The sequence below is a fragment of the Pristiophorus japonicus genome, chromosome 6, assembly GCF_044704955.1.
Source record: "Pristiophorus japonicus isolate sPriJap1 chromosome 6, sPriJap1.hap1, whole genome shotgun sequence".
NCBI classification, from domain to species: domain Eukaryota; kingdom Metazoa; phylum Chordata; class Chondrichthyes; family Pristiophoridae; genus Pristiophorus; species Pristiophorus japonicus.
The window spans coordinates 201,398,636-201,422,820 of record NC_091982.1 but is presented as its reverse complement, the minus strand read 5'-3'; the positions used below and the strand labels follow the sequence as shown (position 1 = coordinate 201,422,820).

At 45.9% G+C, this 24,185-nt stretch overlaps 1 protein-coding gene across 1 annotated transcript in view; it reads right to left on the bottom strand.

Moving 5' to 3' along the window:
• Positions 1-22,649, bottom strand: part of LOC139266246 (serpin I2-like) — a 50,804-nt gene extending 28,155 nt beyond the window's left edge. Inside the window, exons 1-4 of the mRNA XM_070884075.1 lie at positions 22,142-22,649; positions 14,296-14,556; positions 13,891-14,121; positions 375-569 (exon numbers count right to left, since the gene is read on the bottom strand). Of these exons, the coding sequence (XP_070740176.1) occupies positions 375-569; positions 13,891-14,121; positions 14,296-14,556; positions 22,142-22,649 (1,195 nt within the window). The remainder of the gene's footprint in view (positions 1-374; positions 570-13,890; positions 14,122-14,295; positions 14,557-22,141) is intronic.
• Between the last annotated feature and the right edge of the window lie 1,536 nt (positions 22,650-24,185).

The window sequence follows — 24,185 nt, the reverse complement described above, 5'->3', positions numbered from 1 at the left end:
GCATACAAAAGGTAAGTGGGATGTTGGGGGAAGTACCTTTGTGATTACTGTCATCTCCTGGAACTCACTTTTGATCGCCATCAGGGATCAGAGAGGAATTTCCCAGAATTCTTTTTCCATGAATTTCGCATGATTTTTAAAAAATCTTTTTTTTGCCTCTCCTGGGAGGTCACATGGCTGCTGGTAGGTGGAGATGAATCATTGAGGGTCATGATGCTTAGGTGCAACATGACAGAATAGGATAGGTTTGATGGATCAGCTAGTCTTTTACTGTCAGTCTTTTTTGTATGTTCATATGTAATAGCGACACAAAGTCTCTCTTTTACTTTAGATAACTGATTTTGATAAAATGTGTATTTTTTGATAACACTTACCAAATCTACTTGTCACCTGTTGGTGCATCATTGGTATCTCAACTACAGAGCCATCTCGCTTGATAAACTCCATCAGTCTGGTGTACTCTGAATTAAATTTGTGTTTCCATGTCCCCTTGAAGTAAATGGCATTCACTAAAACCAGCTTTGTCAAAGGACTGAAAGATTGACTTGAAACCAAGTTTTTGACTTTACCTGAAAATAAACAATGTATTTAGGCAGCATGTTGTTTTTAAAACAATTTACGATTTTAATCACATTTTATGATGACACCATGGTCTAGAGATTGGAGTACGCCAAAAACTGCCAGTGCCGCTGCGGGCTTAACTTAATGGCCATCCGAAATAATAGCGCAGGCATCACTGGTATTTTGGTGTTGTCTGCTAATATAAATTAGCACAGCGCAAAACCTGGAATGCATGACTGGATTTCCGATGGTACTCTCTGCAGTAGTGTCCCTGCAGCAAGAGCAGTGTTGTCTTAAAGCAAAGCTGTAATTTTAGAAAGCAGTATCAGTCCATTAAAGCGGAACTGTTTTCTAAAATGAAAATAATAAAAATCATTTAAAAATAGGCAGTCTTTAGCCCTTAGAGTTCAACTGCTTTCTGAAAAAAATAAACATTAAAAATAATTCCCAAATGGCAGTCTTAAAGCTGCCTAAAAAATAGTAAAAGTGCTTTAGAACTAAACTCTGGAGGACAAAGGCCTAGTTTACTCACTCGCTCCTCATCAGACAATCCCCACCATCCCAGGAATCAGTCTGGCGAACATTTGTTGCACTCCCTCAATGGCAAGTAAATCCTTCCTTAGGTAAGGAGACCAAAACTGTACACAATACTCCAGGTGTGGTCTCACCAGGGCCCTATGTAATTGCAGTAAGACATCTTTATTCTTATACTCAAATCCTTTTGTAATAAAGGCCAACATACCATTTGCTTTCTTAATTGCTTGCTCTACCTGCATGTTAACATTCAGTGATTCGTGTACAAGGATACCCAGGTTCCTCTGAACACCAACATTTCCCAATTTCCCACCATTTAAAAAATACTCTGCTTTTCTATTTTTCCGACCAAAGTGGATAACTTCATATTTTTCCTCATTATATTACATTTGCCGTATTCTTACCCACTCACTTGGTCAGTCTATATTCCCTTGAAGCCTATTTGCATCCTCCTCACATTCCCACCTAGCTTTGTATCATCAGCAAACTTGAATATATTACATTTGATCTCCTCATCCAAATCATTGATATATATTGTGAATAGCTGAGGCCTAAGCACTGATCCTTGCGGTACCCCATTAGTTACAGCCTGCCAACCTGAAAATGGCCCATTTATTCCTACTCTCTGTTTCCAGTCCATTAACCAATCTTCAATCCATGCTAATATATGACCCCCAATCCCATGAGTCCTAATTTGATTTAATAACCTCTTGTGCGGCACCTTATCGAATGCCTTCTGAAAATCCAAAGACACCACATCCACCGGTTCCCCCTTATCTATTCTGCCAGTTACAACCTCAAAAAACTCAACAGATTTGTCAAACATGATTTCCTTTCCATAAATTCATGTTGACTCTGCCCAATTCTATTATTATTTTCTAAGTGCCCTGTTTCCACATCCTTAATAATAGATTCTAGCATTTTCCTTACTACAGTTCCCCGTTTTCTCTTTCCTTCCTTTCTTAAATAGTGGGGTTAATATTTGCTATTTTCCAATCCACGGGAACCGTTCGAGAATCTATGGAATTTTGGAAACTGATAACCAATGCATCCAGTAGCTCTACAGCCACCTCTTTCAAAACCCTAGGATGTAGGCCACCAGGATATTTATCGACTTTCAGTTCCATTAATTTCTTCAGTACTGTTTTTTTATTAATATGAATTTCTTTCAATTCCTCATTCTTGCTAAACCCTTGGTACTCCACTATTTCCGGGAAGTTTTTTTGCGTCTTCTTCTGTGAAGACAGACACAAATTATTTGTTTAATTTCTTTGCCTGTTCCTTATTCCCCATTATACTTTCTTCTGTCTCCACCTGTAAGGGACCCACATTTACTTTCGCTAATCTTTTCATTTTTCGTACCTATAGAAGCTTTTATGTCTCTCGCTAGTTTACATTCATTCTATTTTCCCTTTCTTAATCAATTTCTTGGTCCTCCTTTGCTGAATTTTTAAATCCTCCCAATCCTCAGGATTACTATTCTTTTTGGCAACATTATAAGCTTCTTCCTTTGATCTAATACTATCTTTAACTTCTCTTGTTAGAACCAGAGGTCACATTCTGTACTTGAAAGGGAACTCTTCCATCCTGTGATCATAGGCGGTCCCTCAAAATCGAGGAAGACTTGCTTCCACTCCTAAAGTGAGTTTTTTGGTGGCTGAACAGTCCAACATGAGAGCCACAGACCTTGTCACAGGTGGTACAGATATTCATCAGGGGAAGGCGGGGGGAGGCACTGATTTACCACATGCTCCTTCCGCTGCCTGCACTTGACCTCTTCACGCTCGCAGCATTGAGATTCAAGGAGCTCAACGCCCTTTCGGATGTACTTTCTCCAACGAGGGCGGTCTTCAGCCAGGGTCTCCCAAGTGTCAGTGGTGATGTCGCACTTCACCAGGGAGGCTTTGAGGATCTCATCTTTGGCTCGTTTGCCATGAAGGAGCTCTGTGTAGAGCAATTGCTTAGGGAGTCTCGTGTCTGGCTTGCGAACTAAGTGGCCTGTCCAGCGAAGCTGATCGAGAGTGGTTAGTGCTTCAATGCTGGGGATGTTAGCTTGGGCAAGGATACTGATGTTGGTGCGTCTGTCCTCCCAGGGGATTTGCAGGATCTTGCGGAGACATCGTTGGTGATATATCTCCAGCGACTTGATGTGTCTTCTGTACATCGTCCATGCCTTTGATCCATACAGGAGGGTGGGAATTATTGCTGCCCTGTAGACCATAAGCTTGGTGGTAGGTTTGAGGACCTGGTCTTCGAACACTCTTTTCCTCAGGTGGCCGAAGGCTGCACTGGCGCATTGGAGGTGATGTTGAATCTCCGTATCAATGTCTGCCTTTGTTGACAAGAAACTCCCGAGGTATGGGAAGTGGTCCATGTTGTCGAGGGCCCCGCTGTGAATCTTGATGATTGGAGGGCAGTGCTGTGCGGCGAGGACAGGCTGGGGTGGAGGACCTTTATCTTACGGAAGTTAAGCGTGAGGCCCATGCTTTCATATGCCTCGGTGAATACATCGACTATATCCTGGAGTTCAGCCTCAGAATGTGTGCAGACGCAGGCGTTGTCCACATACTGTAGCTCGACGACAGAGGTTTGGGTGATCTTGGACCTGGCCTGGAGGCGGCGTAGGTTAAACAGCTTCCCACTGGTTCTGTAGTTTAGCTCCACTCCAGCGGGGAGCTTATTGACAGTGAGGTGGAGCATGGCAGCGAGGAAGATTGAGGAGAGGGTTGGAGCGATGACACAACCCTGTTTGACCCCGGTCCGGACGTGGAATGGGTCTGTAATAGATCCGTTGGTAAGGATCACAGCCTGCATGTCGTCGTGGAGCAGGGCGAAGGGTGTTGACAAACTTTCAGGGCATCCAAAACGGAGGAGGATGCTCCATAACCCCTCACGGTCGACAGTGTCAAAAGCCTTTGTAAGATCGAAAAAGGCCATGTATAAGGGCTGGCGCTGCTCCCTACATTTTTCCTGCAGTTGTCGTGCTGCAAAGATCATGTCCGTTGTACCCCGTAGGGGACAAAATCCACTCTGTGACTCCGGGAGGAGTTCCTCGGCCACAGGGAGAAGACGGCGACAACCTTTCCAGTGGTTGATAGCAGGGAGATTGCCCTGTAATTGCCGCAGTCGGATTTGTTCCCCTTTTTAAAAATGGACACGATCACTGCATCTCTGAGATCTCCCGGCATGCTCTCCTCCCTCCAAATGAGAGTGATGAGGTCATGTATCCGCACCAGCAATGCCTCTCCGCCATATTTTAGCGCCTCAGCAGGGATTCCATTCGCTCCCGTAATCTTGTTCTTCTTGAGCTGTTTTATGGCTTTTCCTATCTCATGCAGCGTTGGGGTTTCACTGAGGTGGTGGCGGATCACATGCTGCGGGATGGAGTTGAGAACACTTGAGTCAAAGGCAGAGTCTCAATTGAGGAGATCTTCAAAGTGCTCCTTCCAGCGGGCCCTGACAGCCTTGTTGTCCTTGATGAGTGTTTCCCCGTTCTTGGCCAGGAGTGGGGTGAGGCCTTGGGAGTTTGGACTGTAGGTGGCCTTGACTGCAATGAATAATTCTCATGTGTCGTGGCTGTCAGCTAGTTGTTGTATCACCTGCACTTTCTCCATCCACAACCTGTTCTTTAGGTCCCACGTTTTTTGTTGGATCTCAGCCTTGAGCCATCTGTGTCATGTATCTCACACTACTGTATATAACTGTATCTTACCATGCTATACATGACTGTAACTAGATATGACCCAGCGCACCTTAGAGGCACTCTGGAGCTAAACAATAAAGGACCAAGGTCACTGCATACCTGTTCCACACAGGTATATAAAGGCAATTTTCAGGCAAGTGTGGCACTCGAGAGCTGTGAAATAAAGGTGCAGGTCCAGAGTGACCTTGACTTCAGCAGGTGCCTCGTGTAAGTCTGTACTGCAGGGTCAGGACTTTACAGTCTGTAACGTTGCTTTGTAGCTCCAGAGTTGGGTTGTTGTTTGAAGCTCAGAAATGCTCTGCGCTTACGATCTATTAGCTCTTGGATCGCCTGATCGTTTTCATCAAACCAGTCCTGGTGTTTCCTGGTTGAGTAACCAAGTGTCTCTTCACAGGTACTGGTTATGGAGGCCTGGAGGGCAGACCAAGCGCTGTGGGCATTGAGCATCTCAAGTTCATCAAGGCATGCCAGAATGGCTGTGAGGCGCTGGCTATATATGTTGTGTATTGTCCAGGTACATTAAATGTATAATATAAGTACAATGGTGCACCACAGAGGGCGCTGTGGTGGGAGACCTGAAAGTACCTGCAAGAGGCAGTATAAAAGGCTGCCCAGCGCACCTTAGAGGCACTCTGGAGCTAAACAATAAAGGACCAAGGTTACTGCAGTTATTACAACACCAGACCGTGTGGAGTCAGTGATTTGTGTGTTACATACATCACATTGGCGACGAGGACACGGACGAACTTCATGCATCACGCAACTATGGCTACTCTGGGCTCGTTAAAGGATTTTACGGTGGGAAATGTTTGGGAGGTCTTTACGGAAAGGCTCGAGTACTACTTCACAGCAAACGACCTGATGGGGCACACGGATGCACTGAGAGAGAAGCGTAAGGCGATATTACTTTCCAGCTGTGGCGATGAGGTTTACTATCTCGTCAGGGATTTGCTGGCACACGGGAGCGCCAGGGGCAAGTCGTATGAGGAGCTGGTCGCATTCATTCGTGACCAACTTAAACCGAAGGAGAGCATCCTCACGGCCTGGTACAAATTTTACCACCACTGCAGACCTGAGGGCCAGGATGTCACCAAATATGCTACGGACCTCAGGAGACTCGCGGCGCCGTGTGATTTTGGCACACACCTTGAAGACGCGTTTTTGTTATGGGGATTGGCCATGTGGGTCTCCTTCACAAGCTGCTACCCATGGAACCTACAGTCACCCTGAAGCAAGCCATCACCACCAGCAGGGCATTTATGACCTCGACTTGCAGCACCAAGCAGATGATCCACACAGTCTCGAACCCGGCAGGCACTGTCCACAGGATAGCGCCCACCACGGACAAAACTGCAGAACGTGGCTTTGCCGGGGGAAGAGAGCATGGACTTCGAGGTCCTGGAACTCAGAGTCCGCTGAGGGGGGTCAATCAAGCAGCACCATGCTGGCGCTGCGGAGGAAGCCATGGGGCTCACCGGTGCAGGTTTGCGGAGTACACGTGCAATACCTGCCACATTAAAGGCCACCTTCAACGTATGTGTAAAAGAAATCTGACTCACCGCGTGGCTGAGGAGATGGGGGATGATCCACTGTTCAGCGAGGAGCAGGTAGAAGAAGATGAGGTGTTGGGACTGTATACGTGCACCGACGATTCGCCCCCCGTGATTATGGAAGTCAAAATCAACGGAGTCCCAGTGAGTATGGCAGTGGATACGGGATCGGGTCCGTCGTTGATGAGTCAGAGAACTTTTGAAAAACTGTGGGGTAACCCGGCTGCATGACCCAAGCTGGTTCCGGTCACGGTGAAGCTGCGTACCTACACCAAGGAACTGATACCCGTTCTCGGCAGAGCGGACGTGCAGGTATCTCATGGGGGCGAGACGCACGGTTTACCCTTGTGGGTTATTGCAGGCGATGGGCCGACACTACTCGGCAGGAGATGGATGGGGAAAGTCCTCCACAGACTGCTCCACAGACTGCTGCTCCCCGGGTTCCCAAAGAGCAGTCTTGTAGGTGCAGGCCGATTGCTGGGGTGTGAGCCAGCGGGGCGCTGCAGGTGATGAGCGGGAGGTCCATCGATGGCCGACAAACCGGGGGGGTCCACGCAGAGAAAAAGTCGGGCGGCGGTAGAGACTACAGTGGCGGCCAGAACGGCAGGAGAGGAGGTTACAGCGGCGGCCGGAACGGCAGGAGAGGAGGCTACAGCGGCGGCCGGAACGGCAGGAGAGGAGGTTACAGCGGCGGCTGGAACGGCAGGAGAGGAGGTTACAGCGGCGGCTGGAACGGCAGGAGAGGAGGTTACAGCGGCGGCTGGAACGGCAGGAGAGGAGGTTACAGCGGCGGCTGGAACGGCAGGAGAGGAGGTTACAGCGGCGGTTGGAACGGCAGGAGAGGAGGTTACAGCGGCGGTTGGAACGGCAGGAGAGGAGGTTACAGCGGCGGCTGGAACGGCAGGAGAGGAGGTTACAGCGGCGGCTGGAACGGCAGGAGAGGAGGTTACAGCGGCGGCTGGAACGGCAGGAGAGGAGGTTACAGCGGCGGCTGGAACGGCAGGAGAGGAGGTTACAGCGGCGGCTGGAACGGCAGGAGAGGAGGTTACAGCGGCGGTTGGAACGGCAGGAGAGGAGGTTACAGCGGCGGCCGGAACGGCAGGAGAGGAGGTTACAGCGGCGGTTGGAACGGCAGGAGAGGAGGTTACAGCGGCGGCTGGAACGGCAGGAGAGGAGGTTACAGCGGCGGCTGGAACGGCAGGAGAGGAGGTTACAGCGGCGGCTGGAACGGCAGGAGAGGAGGTTACAGCGGCGGCTGGAACGGCAGGAGAGGAGGTTACAGCGGCGGCCGGAACGGCAGGAGAGGAGGTTACAGCGGCGGCCGGAACGGCAGGAGAGGAGGTTACAGCGGCGGTTGGAACGGCAGGAGAGGAGGTTACAGCGGCGGCTGGAACGGCAGGAGAGGAGGTTACAGCGGCGGCCGGAACGGCAGGAGAGGAGGTTACAGCGGCGGCTGGAACGGCAGGAGAGGAGGTTACAGCAGCGGCTGGAACGGCAGGAGAGGAGGCTACAGCGGCGGCTGGAACGGCAGGAGAGGAGGTTACAGCGGCGGCTGGAACGGCAGGAGAGGAGGTTACAGCGGCGGCTGGAACGGCAGGAGAGGAGGCTACAGCGGCGGCTGGAACGGCAGGAGAGGAGGTTACAGCAGCGGCTGGAACGGCAGGAGAGGAGGCTACAGCGGCGGCTGGAACGGCAGGAGAGGAGGTTACAGCGGCGGCTGGAACGGCAGGAGAGGAGGTTACAGCGGCGGTTGGAACGGCAGGAGAGGAGGTTACAGCAGCGGCCGGAACGGCAGGAGAGGAGGTTACAGCGGCGGCTGGAACGGCAGGAGAGGAGGTTACAGCAGCGGCTGGAACGGCAGGAGAGGAGGCTACAGCGGCGGCTGGAACGGCAGGAGAGGAGGCTACAGCGGCGGCTGGTATGACCTGGGAGAAAGCGACAAGTTTCAATTCTAAGATCTTTCCAGACGGGCTTCCCTCTCCGCACGCATAATCGCACAATCGATCCAGCCTCCTTAAAAGCTTCCACTGCTTTCTACATCTACAACAACTACCCGAAGGACGCAATCATTCCACCGCAGTCCCTCCTACCATGGTTGTTGTAATGAGAGGGCTCGGACCATCACCAACGTGTGGATTATCAGTGCTACCTGCAATGCTGGAGCCGAGGCCAGAATTTCCCCCCCCCCATCAAGCGTGATTTTATACTTTCTTTCTTCTTTGTCAGCGAGCTCAAGATGACGGCGGCCTTGTGGCAGCAGTGCTCGGCAGACAAAGGCCAGCAGAGCGACTGAAATGGCAGAGCCCAAAGAAAGCCTCGAGGGAACCATAAGATGGCGTCTTAAAAGGGCAATGCACCCGAGAGCCTTAAAAGGGCCCCACACCACTGGTGGTCCCCACAAAGAGACTTTTGTAAGGCAAGAGCAAGTCTAGAGGAGTAATGAGACTGGTATGGTGACATGTGTGGATAAGAGTTAAATTTTTTTGTATTGATGTTGGTTGGTTACTGTGTTTAAAAAGGTGAAACGAGGGATGAAGGATTTACAATGCTAAATGGGTACAGCGTTTAAAAATGATGGACACGAATGATTTACGAAAAGAGTCATATCACGGGGTACAGTAAAACAAGTAAAAGGGTTAATGGGACCCGTGACAAATAATGCAAGGGTTCAGTGGATGCAGATGAACCGCTAAGGTGACTACTGAGCACAGAGGCAACGCACCTTTTGCGATACCCTGTCTCAGCGCAGCCCAGTAAAAAGGGGGCAGTATACCGCCACTGTACCTTACCCAGCAGAGCTGGGATTAAACAACTGTTCAGTGCACCTGTAATCTTTTGACATACCAGTTGTACCACATATTGTATGTACCATATTAATGTACCGTCTATGTATACCTGTTTTCTGTTGAAGGTTATACCCGACACTTCATCACCCATGCGAAGACTGCAAACACCACATGCTTGCACCTAATAATCCCTGCATGGGATGGTCATGGACTCACACTCACTAACCCACCAGGACAAACAAGGCCGAGGTTACCGGCAACGGCTTTTGGAACTGTGGTGGGGGGGGAGTGAGATATTGTGTATTGTCCAGGTACATTAAATGTATAATATAAGTACAATGGTGCACCACAGAGGGCGCTGTGGTAGGAGACCTGAAAGTACCTGCAAGAGGCAGTATAAAAGGCTGCCCACCACACCTGAGAGGCACTCTGGAGCTGAACAATAAAGGACCAAGGTCACTGCAGTTACTACAACACCAGACCATGTGGAGTCAGTGATTTGTGTGCTACATACATCACAATATAGGGCTCTCTTAGCTGGGTCTTTAAGTGCCCCGGTGTTAACTTTTTTGCAGCAATGCTTTTGCTGTCTTCACTGCTTTGGGTCTATGTTAATATTGATGATGGATTGGATTAGACGGTGGTCCGTCCAGCAGTCGTCAGCTTCTGTCATGGCGCGGGTGATGGGCACATCCTTGCGATCCCTGGCTCGGATGATGACATAGTCCAGCAGGTGCCAGTGTTTGGAGCAAGCGTGTTGCCACGATGCCTTGTATTTGTCCCTCTGGCGGAACAGGGTGTTGGTGATGAGGAGTTCGTGTTCTAGACATTTTGTCAGGAGTAGGGTACCACTGGAGTTGGATTTCCCTACCCCCTCTCTGCCAATCACGCCTTCCCAGAGGGCTGTGACTTTGCCGACCCTGGTGTTAAAGTCACCTAAGAGGATCAATTTGTCGTCTGTGGGGACACGGGACAGGGATGTCTCGAGGTTAGAATAAAAACCCTCTTTAGCCTTATCGATTGCATCGAGTGTTGGGGCATATGCACTGATGACTGTGGCGCATTGGTTCTGGGATAGGGTAAGGCGAAGGGTCATGAGGTGTTCGTTAACCCCCCAGTGGGAGTCTTTAAGATGGCCAACCCAGTTCATTTTTGACAGCGAAGCCGACTCCATGAAGGCAGCATTCTTCCTCTGGTTTTCCTTTCCAGAAAAAGGTATAACCTCCACCTTGTTCCTTGAGCGGGCCTTCCCCTGCCCGCCGGGTCTCGCTTAGGGCAGCGATGTCAATGTCAAAACGTCTAAGTTCCCAGACAACTATGGCGTGATTCAAATATCATGTGATACCTTGAATGTGGCTGTCCACATCCTTGAAGCCTGCAGAATATGATTCTTATAGAAAATGCATCTTCTGTATATAATGAAATAACCCAGAAATCATGCACTATAGAGGGAAATGTATACATTATCGAAACATAGAAAGGAACATAGAAAATAGGTGCAGGAGTAGGCCATTCGGCCCTTCTAGCCTGCACCGCCATTCAATGAATTCATGGCTGAACATGCAACTTCAGTACCCCATTCCTGCTTTCTCGCCATACCCCTTGATCCCCCTAGTAGTAAGGACTTCATCTAACATTCCTATACAAGGGTCCTGGACTAGAAATGAACATATACTACTTGGTGGCACAGTACACACATGATAATTTATAAGAAGACTGATCACCCTGATATAGCAATGTTGAAGAAATTTGAATATATCCAGAGTTAGATGGTAAACACTGAAGCTGAGAAACATTTTTTTAACCAGAAATTTCATAGAATTTCTGCTCTTCCAAAAAGGTAATCATATTTTAGCTCATACACAAAGAAAAGTTCTGCTGCCAGGATATCTCCCTGGGTTGTTAGAGTGTGAACACAAATTAACTGACTTCCTACAGAGCTGGGAAATCCCATTGAGAAATTAATATGCCAACTTCTCCATTCCCAGTATTCTGAGTAATAAGATTCCATAACTGTGTCTGGTTGTTCCCTGTTGTTCTGCCACTTGATGTAAATTTACATCTACAGATTGAGTTTATTGAAAACAGACTTTCTTCTTCTGCATTGTGCTATCTGTTATTTTAAGCATCAGATGCTGTCTGACCTGCTGAGTGTTTCCAGCATTTTCTGCTTTTTATTTCAGATTTCCAGCATTTTGTTTTTGTTATACAACCATCTTATTTAGGCCAATAAAGTACCACTATGTTTGAAAGGGTATTTAATGAAGGAACATTCACTATCTATTAGTTTTAGAATAACTGCATCCAAATTAGCTAATATTGTTAAAAAATGTTCCAAAGTAATTATTCTTGATTAGATCACTAATTAAAACCATCAGACAGTAAAATGCTATTTATTTCTACTATAGGTATGATTTGATGATATGATTTATTATTTTGTAAACTATTTTTCAACATTTATTCTAACTTTTCAATTGGTTACCAAATACGTTGCAGACTGTGGGAATAGAGTAACTTCTTATTGCCATAAGATAACTTTATTTACACAATTCATAATTACACATTTACTCTGTCTGTGGGAAACACACAGATGCTCCTGGGTCTTTAAAATTTCCATTTTATTTTTGCCAATTATCTTTTAGTGTAGGGATAAACATGAGGCTGTTTGGGAGCATATGGCTACATGTGTTTTTAAGGAGGAGGTCTATTTGGTTAATAAAGTGAGTAGAAATATTAAACACATGGAAATTTTAACAGAAGAACAATTTAAAAAGAAACACAGTTAAGTTATACTCAAACCTAGATTAAGTACAACTGGGACTCATCATCATAGACAGTCCCTTGAATGAGGATAACTTGCTTCCATGAGTTCACAGGTGTTTCGATGAAGGACCCGATGTTCCAGTCCTGAACTCCAATTGAGGGGGTGGAAGATGCCTGTGCTTGAATTTTTTTAATGTTTCCCACTCCTCTGTACCTGGGCTCTGCCGGTGTTCTGCCCACACTCCAAAATGGCGACCAGGGTTTTGATGACGTTGCCCATCTCAAAATCGTCGCATACTTGGAGCAGCTCGCGCTGGAGGTTGAAGTGGTATGCCGCTCCAGCTCTTTTATAGCCCGACCTGCGAAGCTGTTCTACTGTGCTTTGTAACTCTGGTTTGGATTCTCCTCTGAATTGCCACCTGAGCACAATGCATTCTTAAAGGCTACCATCTCAACTCTGCCACAAAACAAAACCTACGTGCATTCCCCTTCCAAAACCATCCAGTTCCTTTTAAGGTCTGCCAAAATCCCACAGCACCACATTTAAATTGGGTCACTATATCAGTGGCAGCAGCAGCAAGCCTTGCAAGATAATGCAAGGTATCCCTGAGGTGGATAGCACACCGAGGAGGCCATTGTTTCATGGTATTACTGAAGGTTTGTAGCCCATTACCTGGGCAGCAATTCTTTTTAATACTTTGGGGTTGAATTGGGACTTTTGCTGCTATTTTTACTCATCTCTACTCAAAGTACCGCTTTGCACTCCAGATATGAATTTCTCAATAGGAATACCTTTATTTTGATATTATGGAGGATGAAGAAATGGAAGAGGCTAGGCTAGAGGCTGTTGGAATCAGGTATCACCAAAGGTATGTCTTCTCTATAGATAAATACTTGGTCTACAGACCAAGGTGGTTTTACTTAGGCATTCTCACAGCATGAGGAGGATGCATAAGAAGGAGAGAAGTGGAATTGGAGGCAGCAGCCAGCTCCCAGAACAAGGGCTGTATAACTGATAGCCCAAAGTTTTCAATAAATTAAGGATGACTCACCAAATAAAGTCATTTCACAACTGCCTGTTTTACACCCCAACACACATGCATATAAAAACCCACACCCACCCACACTCTCACTTGCAATGACCACTTTCCAAGACTTTGGCCACGGCCCTCTGTAAGATAGAAGTCTACACTTAACCTGCCATTACTCAATTCCCAAAAGTTGAAAGCATACAAAGAAATGAACTTACAACTATAATTGATCAAACTGTCCTTACTTTAAACAACATGCACCAGGAAGTGACAACAAAATCAATTATTCCTATCTGCACCTACTCTTAAAACTATACCTACACTTTGTGCCAAGTAGCTTAGTTCCTAATTGACTATGCCTACAAAGTTGTCACAGAAAAAGATGAGCTTGAGCAGTGGGTGGTTGCAATGGTTCCCTCGGAGCCTTAGAGTCCTGAGGTTACTTTAATCTCTGGCAGCCATCTTGCAGTACCAAGAGGGGGCCGACCCCATGTCTGAAGCTCGCTTATGTAAAGGACATCAAGGAAGTAGGTTCACTGCCACTCTTCACAGACAGCAGCATCCGCACCTACTCCTTGCAACCCACTGCTGTTGGGCATAGTATTTCAGGTCGGTGTTATCACAAGACCAATTAGGTCAAATGTTCCGATTCTGGTGTTCGTTCTGCAAGCTGCACACTCGCTCTGACTTAAAATTGGGACTGGCATCTCATTCTATTTTGATTGACTATTTTTAGACATTCCCTTCACATACATTTAGCTTCCTAATGTTCTCGTATAGGTTTGAAAGATTATTTTCAAATGCTGTTTAATGTTCTTGTACGAGTTAATCAGAACAAGACATGCTTTCTTGGGTGTAGATGGATTGCAGTATCTTCTTTAGCCTAAGTTGGAATGCCCCAGCCACAGACCATTTTGTTAGATAAAATGCTATTAGTAGCAAATGAGTATACTAACACTTACCATTGGTCTGATTAGCTACCCATGTATTGATAATGTTGGCTGCAGAATTGGAATCTTGAAAATTCACTTTTCTTACAGTATTATCAAAGAATTCCTGGTTGCTGTGGAGATATTGTTCAGTCAGGCGGTATCCATTCTGAATGTAAATCGCATTGGCAAGTTTTAGCTTGTATTTCTTACTACTAGTAGAGATGATTTTGGATTGCTTTTTCATCATAGAAAATTCCTTCCCTAAAATCAGAATCACAATCCTTTAGGATTAAGCAGACGTTTAAAAATAAATGGTTATTAGCCAATGTTATATGCATGCAATATCTGGGTGAACAGGAAAGCAACTTTTTTCTACAATTGCAAATCCATTTCTATCTAGATTACTTTACCAAGTACAGAGACAGTTTTACCTACCTTCTTGTGCTTTATCAAAATGTAGACCTTTTCTTAACTGTTGCAAAGTGGTCCCTCTTGCACCCAGTTCTATCATCCCTAGGCCCAGACTGATAGACATTGGTGAACAAATAAGATTTTGGTTCTTCTGCACTGAACGAATGGCATGGTAGAAATCAACTGCAAATCCTATAGTAATATCACTAGGAAAAGAGTCAGAGCTGCAAATCAGCATCTTTTCACAGAGCAACAGGAGACTAATAAACAGCATAGTCCTCATTGCTGTGAAGGAAATAAGAAATACACTTTTAAATGTAATTTTAATAATTAGTCCCTTTACAATAATGAACAGGATTCAACAACTTTTTTTTCCATCTAGCAGTTACAATGGTTAATAGATCTTAGAGGATGACTGGCTGTACGAAACATTATCTACACAAAGAATTTCTTCTAATAATAAAAAAAAACATTACTTACTTTCAGATAATAACTACTAATAACTATTTTAGATTTATGTGGTCAGATTAATGTTTTAATAAGAACTTTATTTTGGAGAAAATTGTAATTTAATTAAGAAATACTATGAAGGTTAGACATCCGAAATGCCATAACCTTTCTTTTCTTGTTACAGATCAGATATTTATAGATCCATTTCACAGTGAGAAGTGGAGCAGAACGTGCTTTAGAAATTTGTTACACATTAAATTCACATTGCACTATTTACACATTACAAAACTCTCCCGTACAAAAATATTTTATACATACATGTGTGCAAACTCATAATTATTGAGTTCTGTAAAAATACGCTGTCCAAGTTTTCCAGAAACCTTCCACAAACATAAATGGCTTGTTTTGATATTATAATCCACCAGGTGGTCATTGTCAGTGTCGTTATCAGTAATGTCTAATGCTGGTAATATATTAAACTCTGAGTAACTGATGCTTGAATGATTTCAAGGGCATACAAAATGATAACTGCAGAATTCTGTTTGTTAATAACAAGTGACCTGCAAAGCAGAAACAGTAAGGAAACTTTAAGATGTAAATGCTATTTGGTGTACAATTAATACTCTTTTAGCTTTCACACCTATACATAATGCAAAACTGTGATGTTGTTCATTAAACATTCAATTCAATATTGTAAATGTTTTGGGAACAATCTTGATCCAAGATAATTATGATATTCAGTAAATCTATTGAGCTATTGTGTGATATTAATTTGGTAACATTGTGTGTCCCTGAATAAAACCATCCACTTTGAAGTTCGGTGGGTAATGGCCAAGATGTAATTTCACCTGCCCCTATTGTCTCTTATGTAGTTATCTTCCCCATCTAAATTCTATAGTTTCATTTGAGCCACCATCTGAGCATTCCCATCCTGAGAACTTTGTTTGCTACAATTGATTTTGCAGCTGTCAACAATTTAATATAGCAGTAAAAAAAATGCTCTCCACAGTAACAGGAATTCAGGAGAAGGGACATTCAGAATAAACCAAGCCAGCCAAATAATTGTGTGGCTGTTTTATATTGTGAAAGCTGTGCTACAGGAGAGGAGTAAGAACAATGTGAAATCTGGCATGGACCCCATTAACATAATTTTCATACATCAAATGAGGTTGGTTGCCACCACAGCCATTAAAAAACTGCTCGTTTACTTTACTGGAAAATGTAGCGTATAATCCATTGGGCCAAAAATTCCGGCCTCACTGAGTCTGTACGTAGTGAGCATGGACCCGACGAGGCCTCGCAAATGCCGTTTTTTGGGGCAAGATGCGCATACGCCAAAAACCGGCTTTTCCAATCTGTCAAGATTTCTCTTGAAAGATCCTCTGCATCGCTGGAGAAGGACATTAAAGCGAGAGAGATTGGGCTATTTGCCCAACTCATGCCCAGCGAATGTCCTTCAAACTTTTACACCTGGTTAAAAAAAGGCATATAGCTTATTTTTGCCAGCGTAAGAGTTTTAAAATATATAAAAATTAAATTTAATCGTTCATCTTTATGTTAAAAACCCTGTCTGTTAAGGTCAGTTTATTTTTAACCCTATTAAAACACATTTTAAAAGAATCCCAAAAATATATATTTTTTCTAAAACATTTAATTACATTTAATTTCAATTAATTTTAAATATGTGTGGTGTTTTTTAAATGTATTATGTTGTGTTTCTTGTTTTGGGGTGGGGGGTTCTCATTGATAGTAATGGGAATATACACAAACGGAGATTCCATTTTTATTAATGTGATGGGTTTTCCAGGCCCAGCATCTTCCCATATGCTGCACATCGAATGAAGGCCTCCAACCGGAATCGAAGGTGCCTCCGTGACCACCAGGTATTTTCATTAAAAAAATTTCGGGTCAGAAGCATTCGTCCGAAGGAAACATCCAATCACAATTTTCCCCCTATTGAGTGGGCAGGCAATTATGTTTTAAATAAGGAAGTACTAAAGGGAAAGAATTTCTGATCTAAAAATAAATGGCAGCAATAATTTTTGACAAAATTCAATCTAAAAGTGGGATATAATCTGTTGTGTGTCTGCAAAGCATGCACTTCCATGTTCCGCCACCAGGGAGCACATCCCCTGAAGTCCCAAGGGATCCCAGCATCCCTTGGGAGCACTGTATATAAGCCGGCCCCTAAGGCCTGTTCCTCACTCTGGAGTGTCTTCATAAAGACTGAGATCACTGTTACTTTAACCTCCCTGTGTGCAGTCTCATCTGTGTTAGGAACATAATAACTGGCGACGAGTATACAAATCTAACCCAAAGATGCAGCAAACAGTGGGCATCCTGGAGAAGTTCTCAGTGGGTGAGGACTGGGAAGACTATGTCGAACGGCAAGACCAGTACTTTGTACTAATGAGCTGGACGGAGAAGGAAGCGCTGCAAAAAGGAGAGCGGTCCTCCTCAGGGTCTGCAGGGCACCGACCTACAGCCTCATGAAATCTTCTGGCTCCGGTGAAACCCACAGATAAGTCGTATGAGGAGCTGTTTACACTAGTTCGGGAGCATCTTAACCCGAGGGAGAGCGTGCTGATGGCGAGATATTGGTTCTACACGTGCCAGCGATCTGAAGGTCAGGAAGTGGCGAGCTACATCGCCGAGCTAAGGTGACTTGCAGGACAATGTTTGTTTGATGGCTACCTGGAGCAGATGCTCAGAGACTTTCTTGTACTGGGCATTGGCCACGAGACCATCCTACGAAACCTTTTGACTGTAGAGACACCGACCCTCAGTAAGGCCATTGCGATAGCTGAGGTGTTTATGTCCACCAGTGATAACATCAAACAAATCTCTCAGCACACAAGTGCTAGCAATGTTCATAAATTAACTGGAACTGTGTTTGCGAGCAAAAATGTACAGGACAGAAACCACGAGTCTGCAACTGCCAGCAGACCTCAGGTGACCCAAATGACTCAGCGTCCGCAATAAAGGATGAATGCAAGGCAATTCACACCTTGTTGGTGTTGTGGAGGCTTCCATTTAGCCTATTCATGCTGATTCAAAGGGTATGTTTGCGAGAGCTGTGGAACAATGGGGCACCTCCAGTGAGCTTGCAGACGAGCTGTAAGCTCTGCAAAACCTGCTAACCACCACATGGCAGAGGAAGATCGGTCCATGGTGCATCAAAGCAATTTCGAGCCTCAGAGAGAAGAGGCAGATGCTGAAGTACATGAGGTGCACACATTTTCAACGAAGTGTCCACCTATAATGCTAAATGTAAAATTGAATGGCTTATCCATAGCCATGGAACTGGGCATTGGCGCAAGCAAATCCATCACGAGTAGAAAGATGTTTGAGAGACTGTGGTGCAATATTGGCACTCAGACCAGCCCTGAGCCCCATCCACACGAAACTGAGAGTGTACACTAAAGAGCTTATCACTGTCCTGGGCAGCGCCATGGTCAAGGTCACCTACGAGGGCACGGTGCATGAACTGCCACTCTAGATTGTCCCAAGCGATGGCCCCACACTGCTCGGAAGGAGCTGGCTGGGCAAAATCCGCTGGAACTGGGATGACATCCGAGCGCTATCACATGTCGATGAGGCCTCACGTACCCAGGTTCTCAACAAATTTCCTTCCCTTTTTGAGCCAGGCATTGGAAACTGTTCCGGGGTAAAGGTGCGGATCCACTTGGTCCCAGAGACACGACCCATTCACCACAAGGCGCGAGCGGTACCTCACATGATGAGGGAGAGAGTGGAAATTGAGCTGGACAGGCTGCAACACATCATCTCCCCAGTGGAATTCAGCGAGTGGGCCAGCCCGATTGTTCCAGTACTCAAAAATGATGGCGTGGTCAGGATTTGCGGCGATTATAAAGTAACTATTAATCGTTTCTCGCTACAAGACCAATACCCACTACCTAAGGCAGACGACCAATTTGCGACGCTGGCAGGAGGCAAGACGTTCACCAAGCTCGACCTGACTTCGGCCTACATGACGCAGGAGCTGGAGAGTCTTCAAAGGGCCTCACCTGCATCAACACGCACAAGGGACTGTTCATCGACAACAGATGCCCGTTTGGAATTCGGTCGGCTGCAGCGATCTTCCAGAGAAACATGGAGAGCCTGTTCATGTCAGTACCACGCACGGTGGTTTTTCAGGACGACATATTGGTCACGGGTCGGGACACCTACAAAGCCTGGAGGAGGTCCTCCAGCAACTGGATCGCGTAGGGCTGCAGCATAAGAGGTTGCAGTGCGTCTTCATGGCAACAGAAGTGGAGTTTTTGGGGAGAAACATCGTGGCGGACGGCATTCGGCCCACAGATGCCAAGACAGAGGCTATCAGGAATGCGCCCAGGCCACAGAACGTCACGGAGCTGCGGTCGTTCCTGGGACTCCTCAACTATTTTGGAAACTTCCTACCGGGGTTAAGCACCCTCTTAGAGCCCCTGCATGTGTTATGGTGTAAAGGTGAGAATTGGGTATGGGGAAATAAACAAGTAATTGCTTTTGAGAAAGCCAGAAACATTTTATGCTTCAACAAGCTGCTTGTATTGTATAAACCGTGTAAAAGACTTGTGCTAACATGTGATGCATCGTCGTACGGAATCGGATGTGTATTACAACAAGCTAACATTGAGGAGAAGTTGCAACCTGTCGCCTATGCCTCCAGGAGCTTGTCTAAGGCTGAGAGGGCCAACAGCATGATTGAGAAAGAGGCATTAGCGTGTGTGTTCGGGGTAAAGAAAATGCATTAATACCTGTTTGGCCTCAAATTTGAGCTAGAAACCGATCACAAGCCCCTCATATCCCTGTTCGCTGAAAACAAGGGGATAAATACTAATGCCTCAGCCCGCATACAAAGGTGGGCACTCACGCTATCAGCGTATAACTATACCATCCGCCACAGGCCAGGCACCGAGAACTGCGCGGATGCTCTCAGTCGGCTACCATTGCCCACCACGGGGGTGGAAATGGCGCAGCCTGCAAACTTGTTGATGGTGGTGCAGCCCGCAGACTTGTTGATGGTCATGGAAGCGTTTGAAAATGATAAATCACCTATCACAGCCCGCCAGATTAGGACTTGGACCAGCCAAGATCCTCTGCTGTCCCTAGTAAAAAACTGTGTACTGCATGGGAGCTGGGCCAGCATCCCCGTTGAAATGCAAGAGCTAATCAAGCCGTTCCAGCGGCGAAAAGACGAGCTGTTCATTCAGGCAGACTACCTGTTGTGGGGTAACCATGTAGTGCTACCCAAAAAGGGCAGGGAGACATTCATCTCAGATCTCCAAAGCACACACCCGGGTATAATAATGATGAAAGCGATAGCCAGATCCCACGTGCGGTGGCCCGGTATCGACTCTGACTTCGAGTCCTGTGTACGGCAATGCAGTGTGTGTGCTCAGTTGAGCAACGCGCCCAGAGAGGCACCACTAAGTTTGTGGTCCTGGCCCTCCAGACTATGGTCGAGGATCCATGTCGACTATGTGGGCCCGTTTCACGATAAAATGATCCTGGTGGTGGTGGATGCTTTTTCAAAATGGATTGAATGTGAAATAATGTCGGGAAGCACCGCCACCACCACCATTGAAAGCCTGAGGGCCATGTTTGCCACCCACGGCCTGCCTGACATACTGGTCAGTGACAACGGGCCATGTTTCACCAGTGCCAAATTTAAAGAATTCATGACCCGCAATGGGATCAAACATGTCACCTTGGCCCCATTTAAACCAGCCTCCAATGGGCAGGTAGAGAGGGCAGTACAAACCATCAGACAGAGCCTTAAACGAGTCTCAGAAGGTTAATTCCAAACCCGCCTGTCCTGGGTACTGCTCAGCTACCACATGAGACCCTACTCGCTCACAGGGGTGCGGGCTGAGCTACTCATGAAGAGGACACTTAAAACCAGACTCTCACTGGTTCACCCCAACCTGCATGATCAGGTAGAGAGCAGGCGGCAGCAACAAAATGTAAACGATGGTCGCGCCACTGTGTCACAGGAAATTGATCTGAATGACCCTGTGTATGTGCTAAACAATGAACATGGTCCCAAGTGGATCGTGGACACGGTGATAGCTAAAGAAGGGAATAGGGTGTTTGTTGTCAAACTAGACAATGGACAAATTTGCAGAAAGCACCTGGACCAAATGAGGCTGCGGTTCACAGACTGCCCTGAACAACCCACAGCAGACACCACTTTTTCGAGCCCACAACACACACCCAAAGGATCAACGACACCACCCCGGACCAGGAAATTGAACCCATCACGCCCAACAGCCCAGCAAGGCCAGGCTCATCCAGCAGCCCTGCAGGGCCAACAACACGCCAGCCCAGCGAGGGCACAGCCAACACACCAGAACAGACATTTGTACTGAGGCGGTCCACCAGGGAAAGAAAGACTCCCGACCGCCTCACCTTGTAAATAGTTTTCACTTTGACTTTGGGGGGGAGTGATGTTGTTTATCTGTAAAGCATGCACTCCCATGTTCCGCCACCAGGGAGCGCATCCCCTGAAGTCCCAAAAGATCCCAGCATCCCTTGGGAGCACTGTATATAAGCCGGCCCCTAAGGCCTGTTCCTCACTCTGGAGTGTCTTCATAAAGACTGAGGTCACTGTTACTTTAACCTCCCTGTGTGCAGTCTCATCTGTGTTAGGAACACAATATAATCTGTGTTACAAAAATACATGTACTTGTTAAAAAGCTTTTAAAGTAATCATAACTGCAAAAATATTGATGTTACAGAAATAAGTAAAAATATAACTGTATTTTATAGTCTCTTGAACACTCATAATTCAACTTCACTCTATTTATTTGGGAGATCTCAGCCAGCCATGTGAAGCTTAAGATGACGTTCTTTCACAGACCCTCTCTCTCAATACAGTCCACTATACCTCCGAGCTAGAGGACACTATACATTATATCTATAACTCCTAGCTAGAGGGCGCTATACATTATCTCATTATACCTTTCCTTTAATAAGAAACAAAAATGAATCAAAGTTAGCTTCAATATAAACAGGTAGTTAACTTCTTATGAATACATGTATTAAACAACTACAAGTTTAACAAACAATAATAAAACTCTTGTCTTATTCATTCTTTATCCAAGTGTTCAATTCCATAATTTCTTATTTCTGTACATCGTACTGGTATTTTGGTGTTGTGCGGATTCTGTTGCTTTGCCTCAAACTGGTTGTTTCAGTGATGTTCTGTACACTGATCGCTTTGGTCCCTTTATCAATGCTCTGAGGGGAAATATCAAGCAACATATCCCTGTTTTCACATGTTGTCGTTGAAGTGCTGTTTCACGTGTCATTTGGCTGTGTTGGCAGCGGATTATCTGTGGGTGTTACTGAGATCTCTGGAGTTTCGATGAATGTCTCAGTGCTCTTTCTCAGATGTTTCCTATTTCTGCGATACTCACGGCCATCTTCTGTAATGACTTGATATGATCGAATGCGACTTGTTTCTGAACCTGAGCTTTTTGCCACTGCTTTCTCGCGTTTGTTTGAGTCTTATTGTTTCTCCTTCCTGCAGTGTAGGAAGTGCTGCAGCACCTCTGTTGTAGTAGTGTGCTTGTTTGGCATTTGTTGCCGATGACATTTTGTATATTCTCGTTTGAGTAGTTAATTTGCGATTGGGATGTTTGTCTTTGTGTGGCGACCGAGTAAGCATTGTGCTGGCAAACCATCAAGCCTTCAATTGGTGTGTTTCGCCAGATGAGAAGGTTCATGTAGAAGTCACCACAGTCTTTCTTCGTCTTCTTGATTAACTGCTTAACGAGCTTAACCACGTTCTCAACTTTTCCGTTGCTTTGTGGATATTCTGGTGAGCTTTTTGCGTGATCGAATTCATATTCTGTCTGCACTTTTGAGAAAAGTGATTTAGTTTGGCACAACTTGTGCAGGTCTTCCCATATGCTGGGCATTTAGTTTTTGACAGCTCATGTCTTTTGCCACAATATCTGCAATTGTTCATGAACTCTTTTCTCTGTAAATTCTTTCTTTGTGGGTCGGGGTTTCTGTCTGACAGCTTTGACATCTTCAGAGTTTGTTTTAGTGAGCTTTACGGATTTCATATGCACAACTGTGGCCTCTGTAGCTTTACAGAGCATCACACGTTTATCGAGTGTTAGGCTTGATCCTTGCAACAGCCTCTTACACAGTGTTATCAGATATTCCTCAGACTATGCGGACTCTGATAAAATCATCCCTCAAATTGCCAAAATCACATGATGACGCTAGCTCTCTCTCTTGCACGAGATATCTGTCAAACCACTCGAACTGTCATGTATTCAACTGTCATTGTAATCCATGTATAAACTAACCTAAGTTGTACACCGTTAGAACACTGACCACTAGGTGGTGAACTTGTGGGAGACACTCCTAATCTGGACTTTCAGGTATAAAAGGGGAAGCTCCACCCACCTACTTCACTTCAGTGCTGGAATAAAGGTTACTGGTCACAGAGTGACCTTCTCTCAAGCATGGGCCTCGTATGCATTTGTACTGTCTAGTAAGGACATATTATTGGCAACGAGAAACTGGGATTTAAACCACGCGAGCATGGCCACTAGCAGCACAGACGAGAGGTATTGTGTTGGTGATGATTGGGACGATTTTATTGAGAGATTACAGCAAAGTTTCATCACTAAGGAATGGCTGGGACAGGATTCGGCCGACAAACGCAGGGCACATCGCCTGATGGTTTGTGGATCCAGGACGTACTCCCTGATGAAGGACCTTCTAGCGCCTGAGAAACCGGCGGACAAGACTTTTGAAGAGCTCAGTAAATTGATCGGGGAACACTTTAAACTGGCGAGCAGTATGCACATGGCGAGACACCAGTTTTATACACACCGGCGGCGAGAAGGGCAAAGTGTTCCTGACTTCGTGGCAGACCTCCGGCGACTGGCGAGCCTATGTAAGTTCCCAGATGCATGCAGAGCAGAGATGCTGTGACACTTTATTATTGAGGGCATCAGGCACGCCGGGTTTTTCAGGAAACTGATTGAGACCAAAGACTTGACCCTGGAAATGGCGGCTTTGATGTCCCAGACATTTATCTCAGGGGAGGAAGAGACCAGAATGATGTTTGACAAAAATCTTGGTTTAAATGCAGCAAATGGACAGGGAGTCAACATTGTTAACGCGGCACACAGTACTCCAGGCAGACAGGGGCAATCGGACATGCCCGAGCATGTAGTCGAACCCAAAGGGGGAATTCAACAGTGACAATGGCTAGCTGAACAGCGATTCATGCCATCGCAAGGGACAATGTGGCCAGTAATGGGGCCATCAACACCTGTTAATGATGCGCTTAAGGACAGTTACAGAGACAGTCAGAGACAATCGACTGGTAATGGACCTTTTGTTTCCAACAACGGCTCATGTTGGAGGTGTGGAGGTAAACACACAGCCAGAGCTTGCAGATATCAGCAATATACCTGCAGAAACTGCAACGT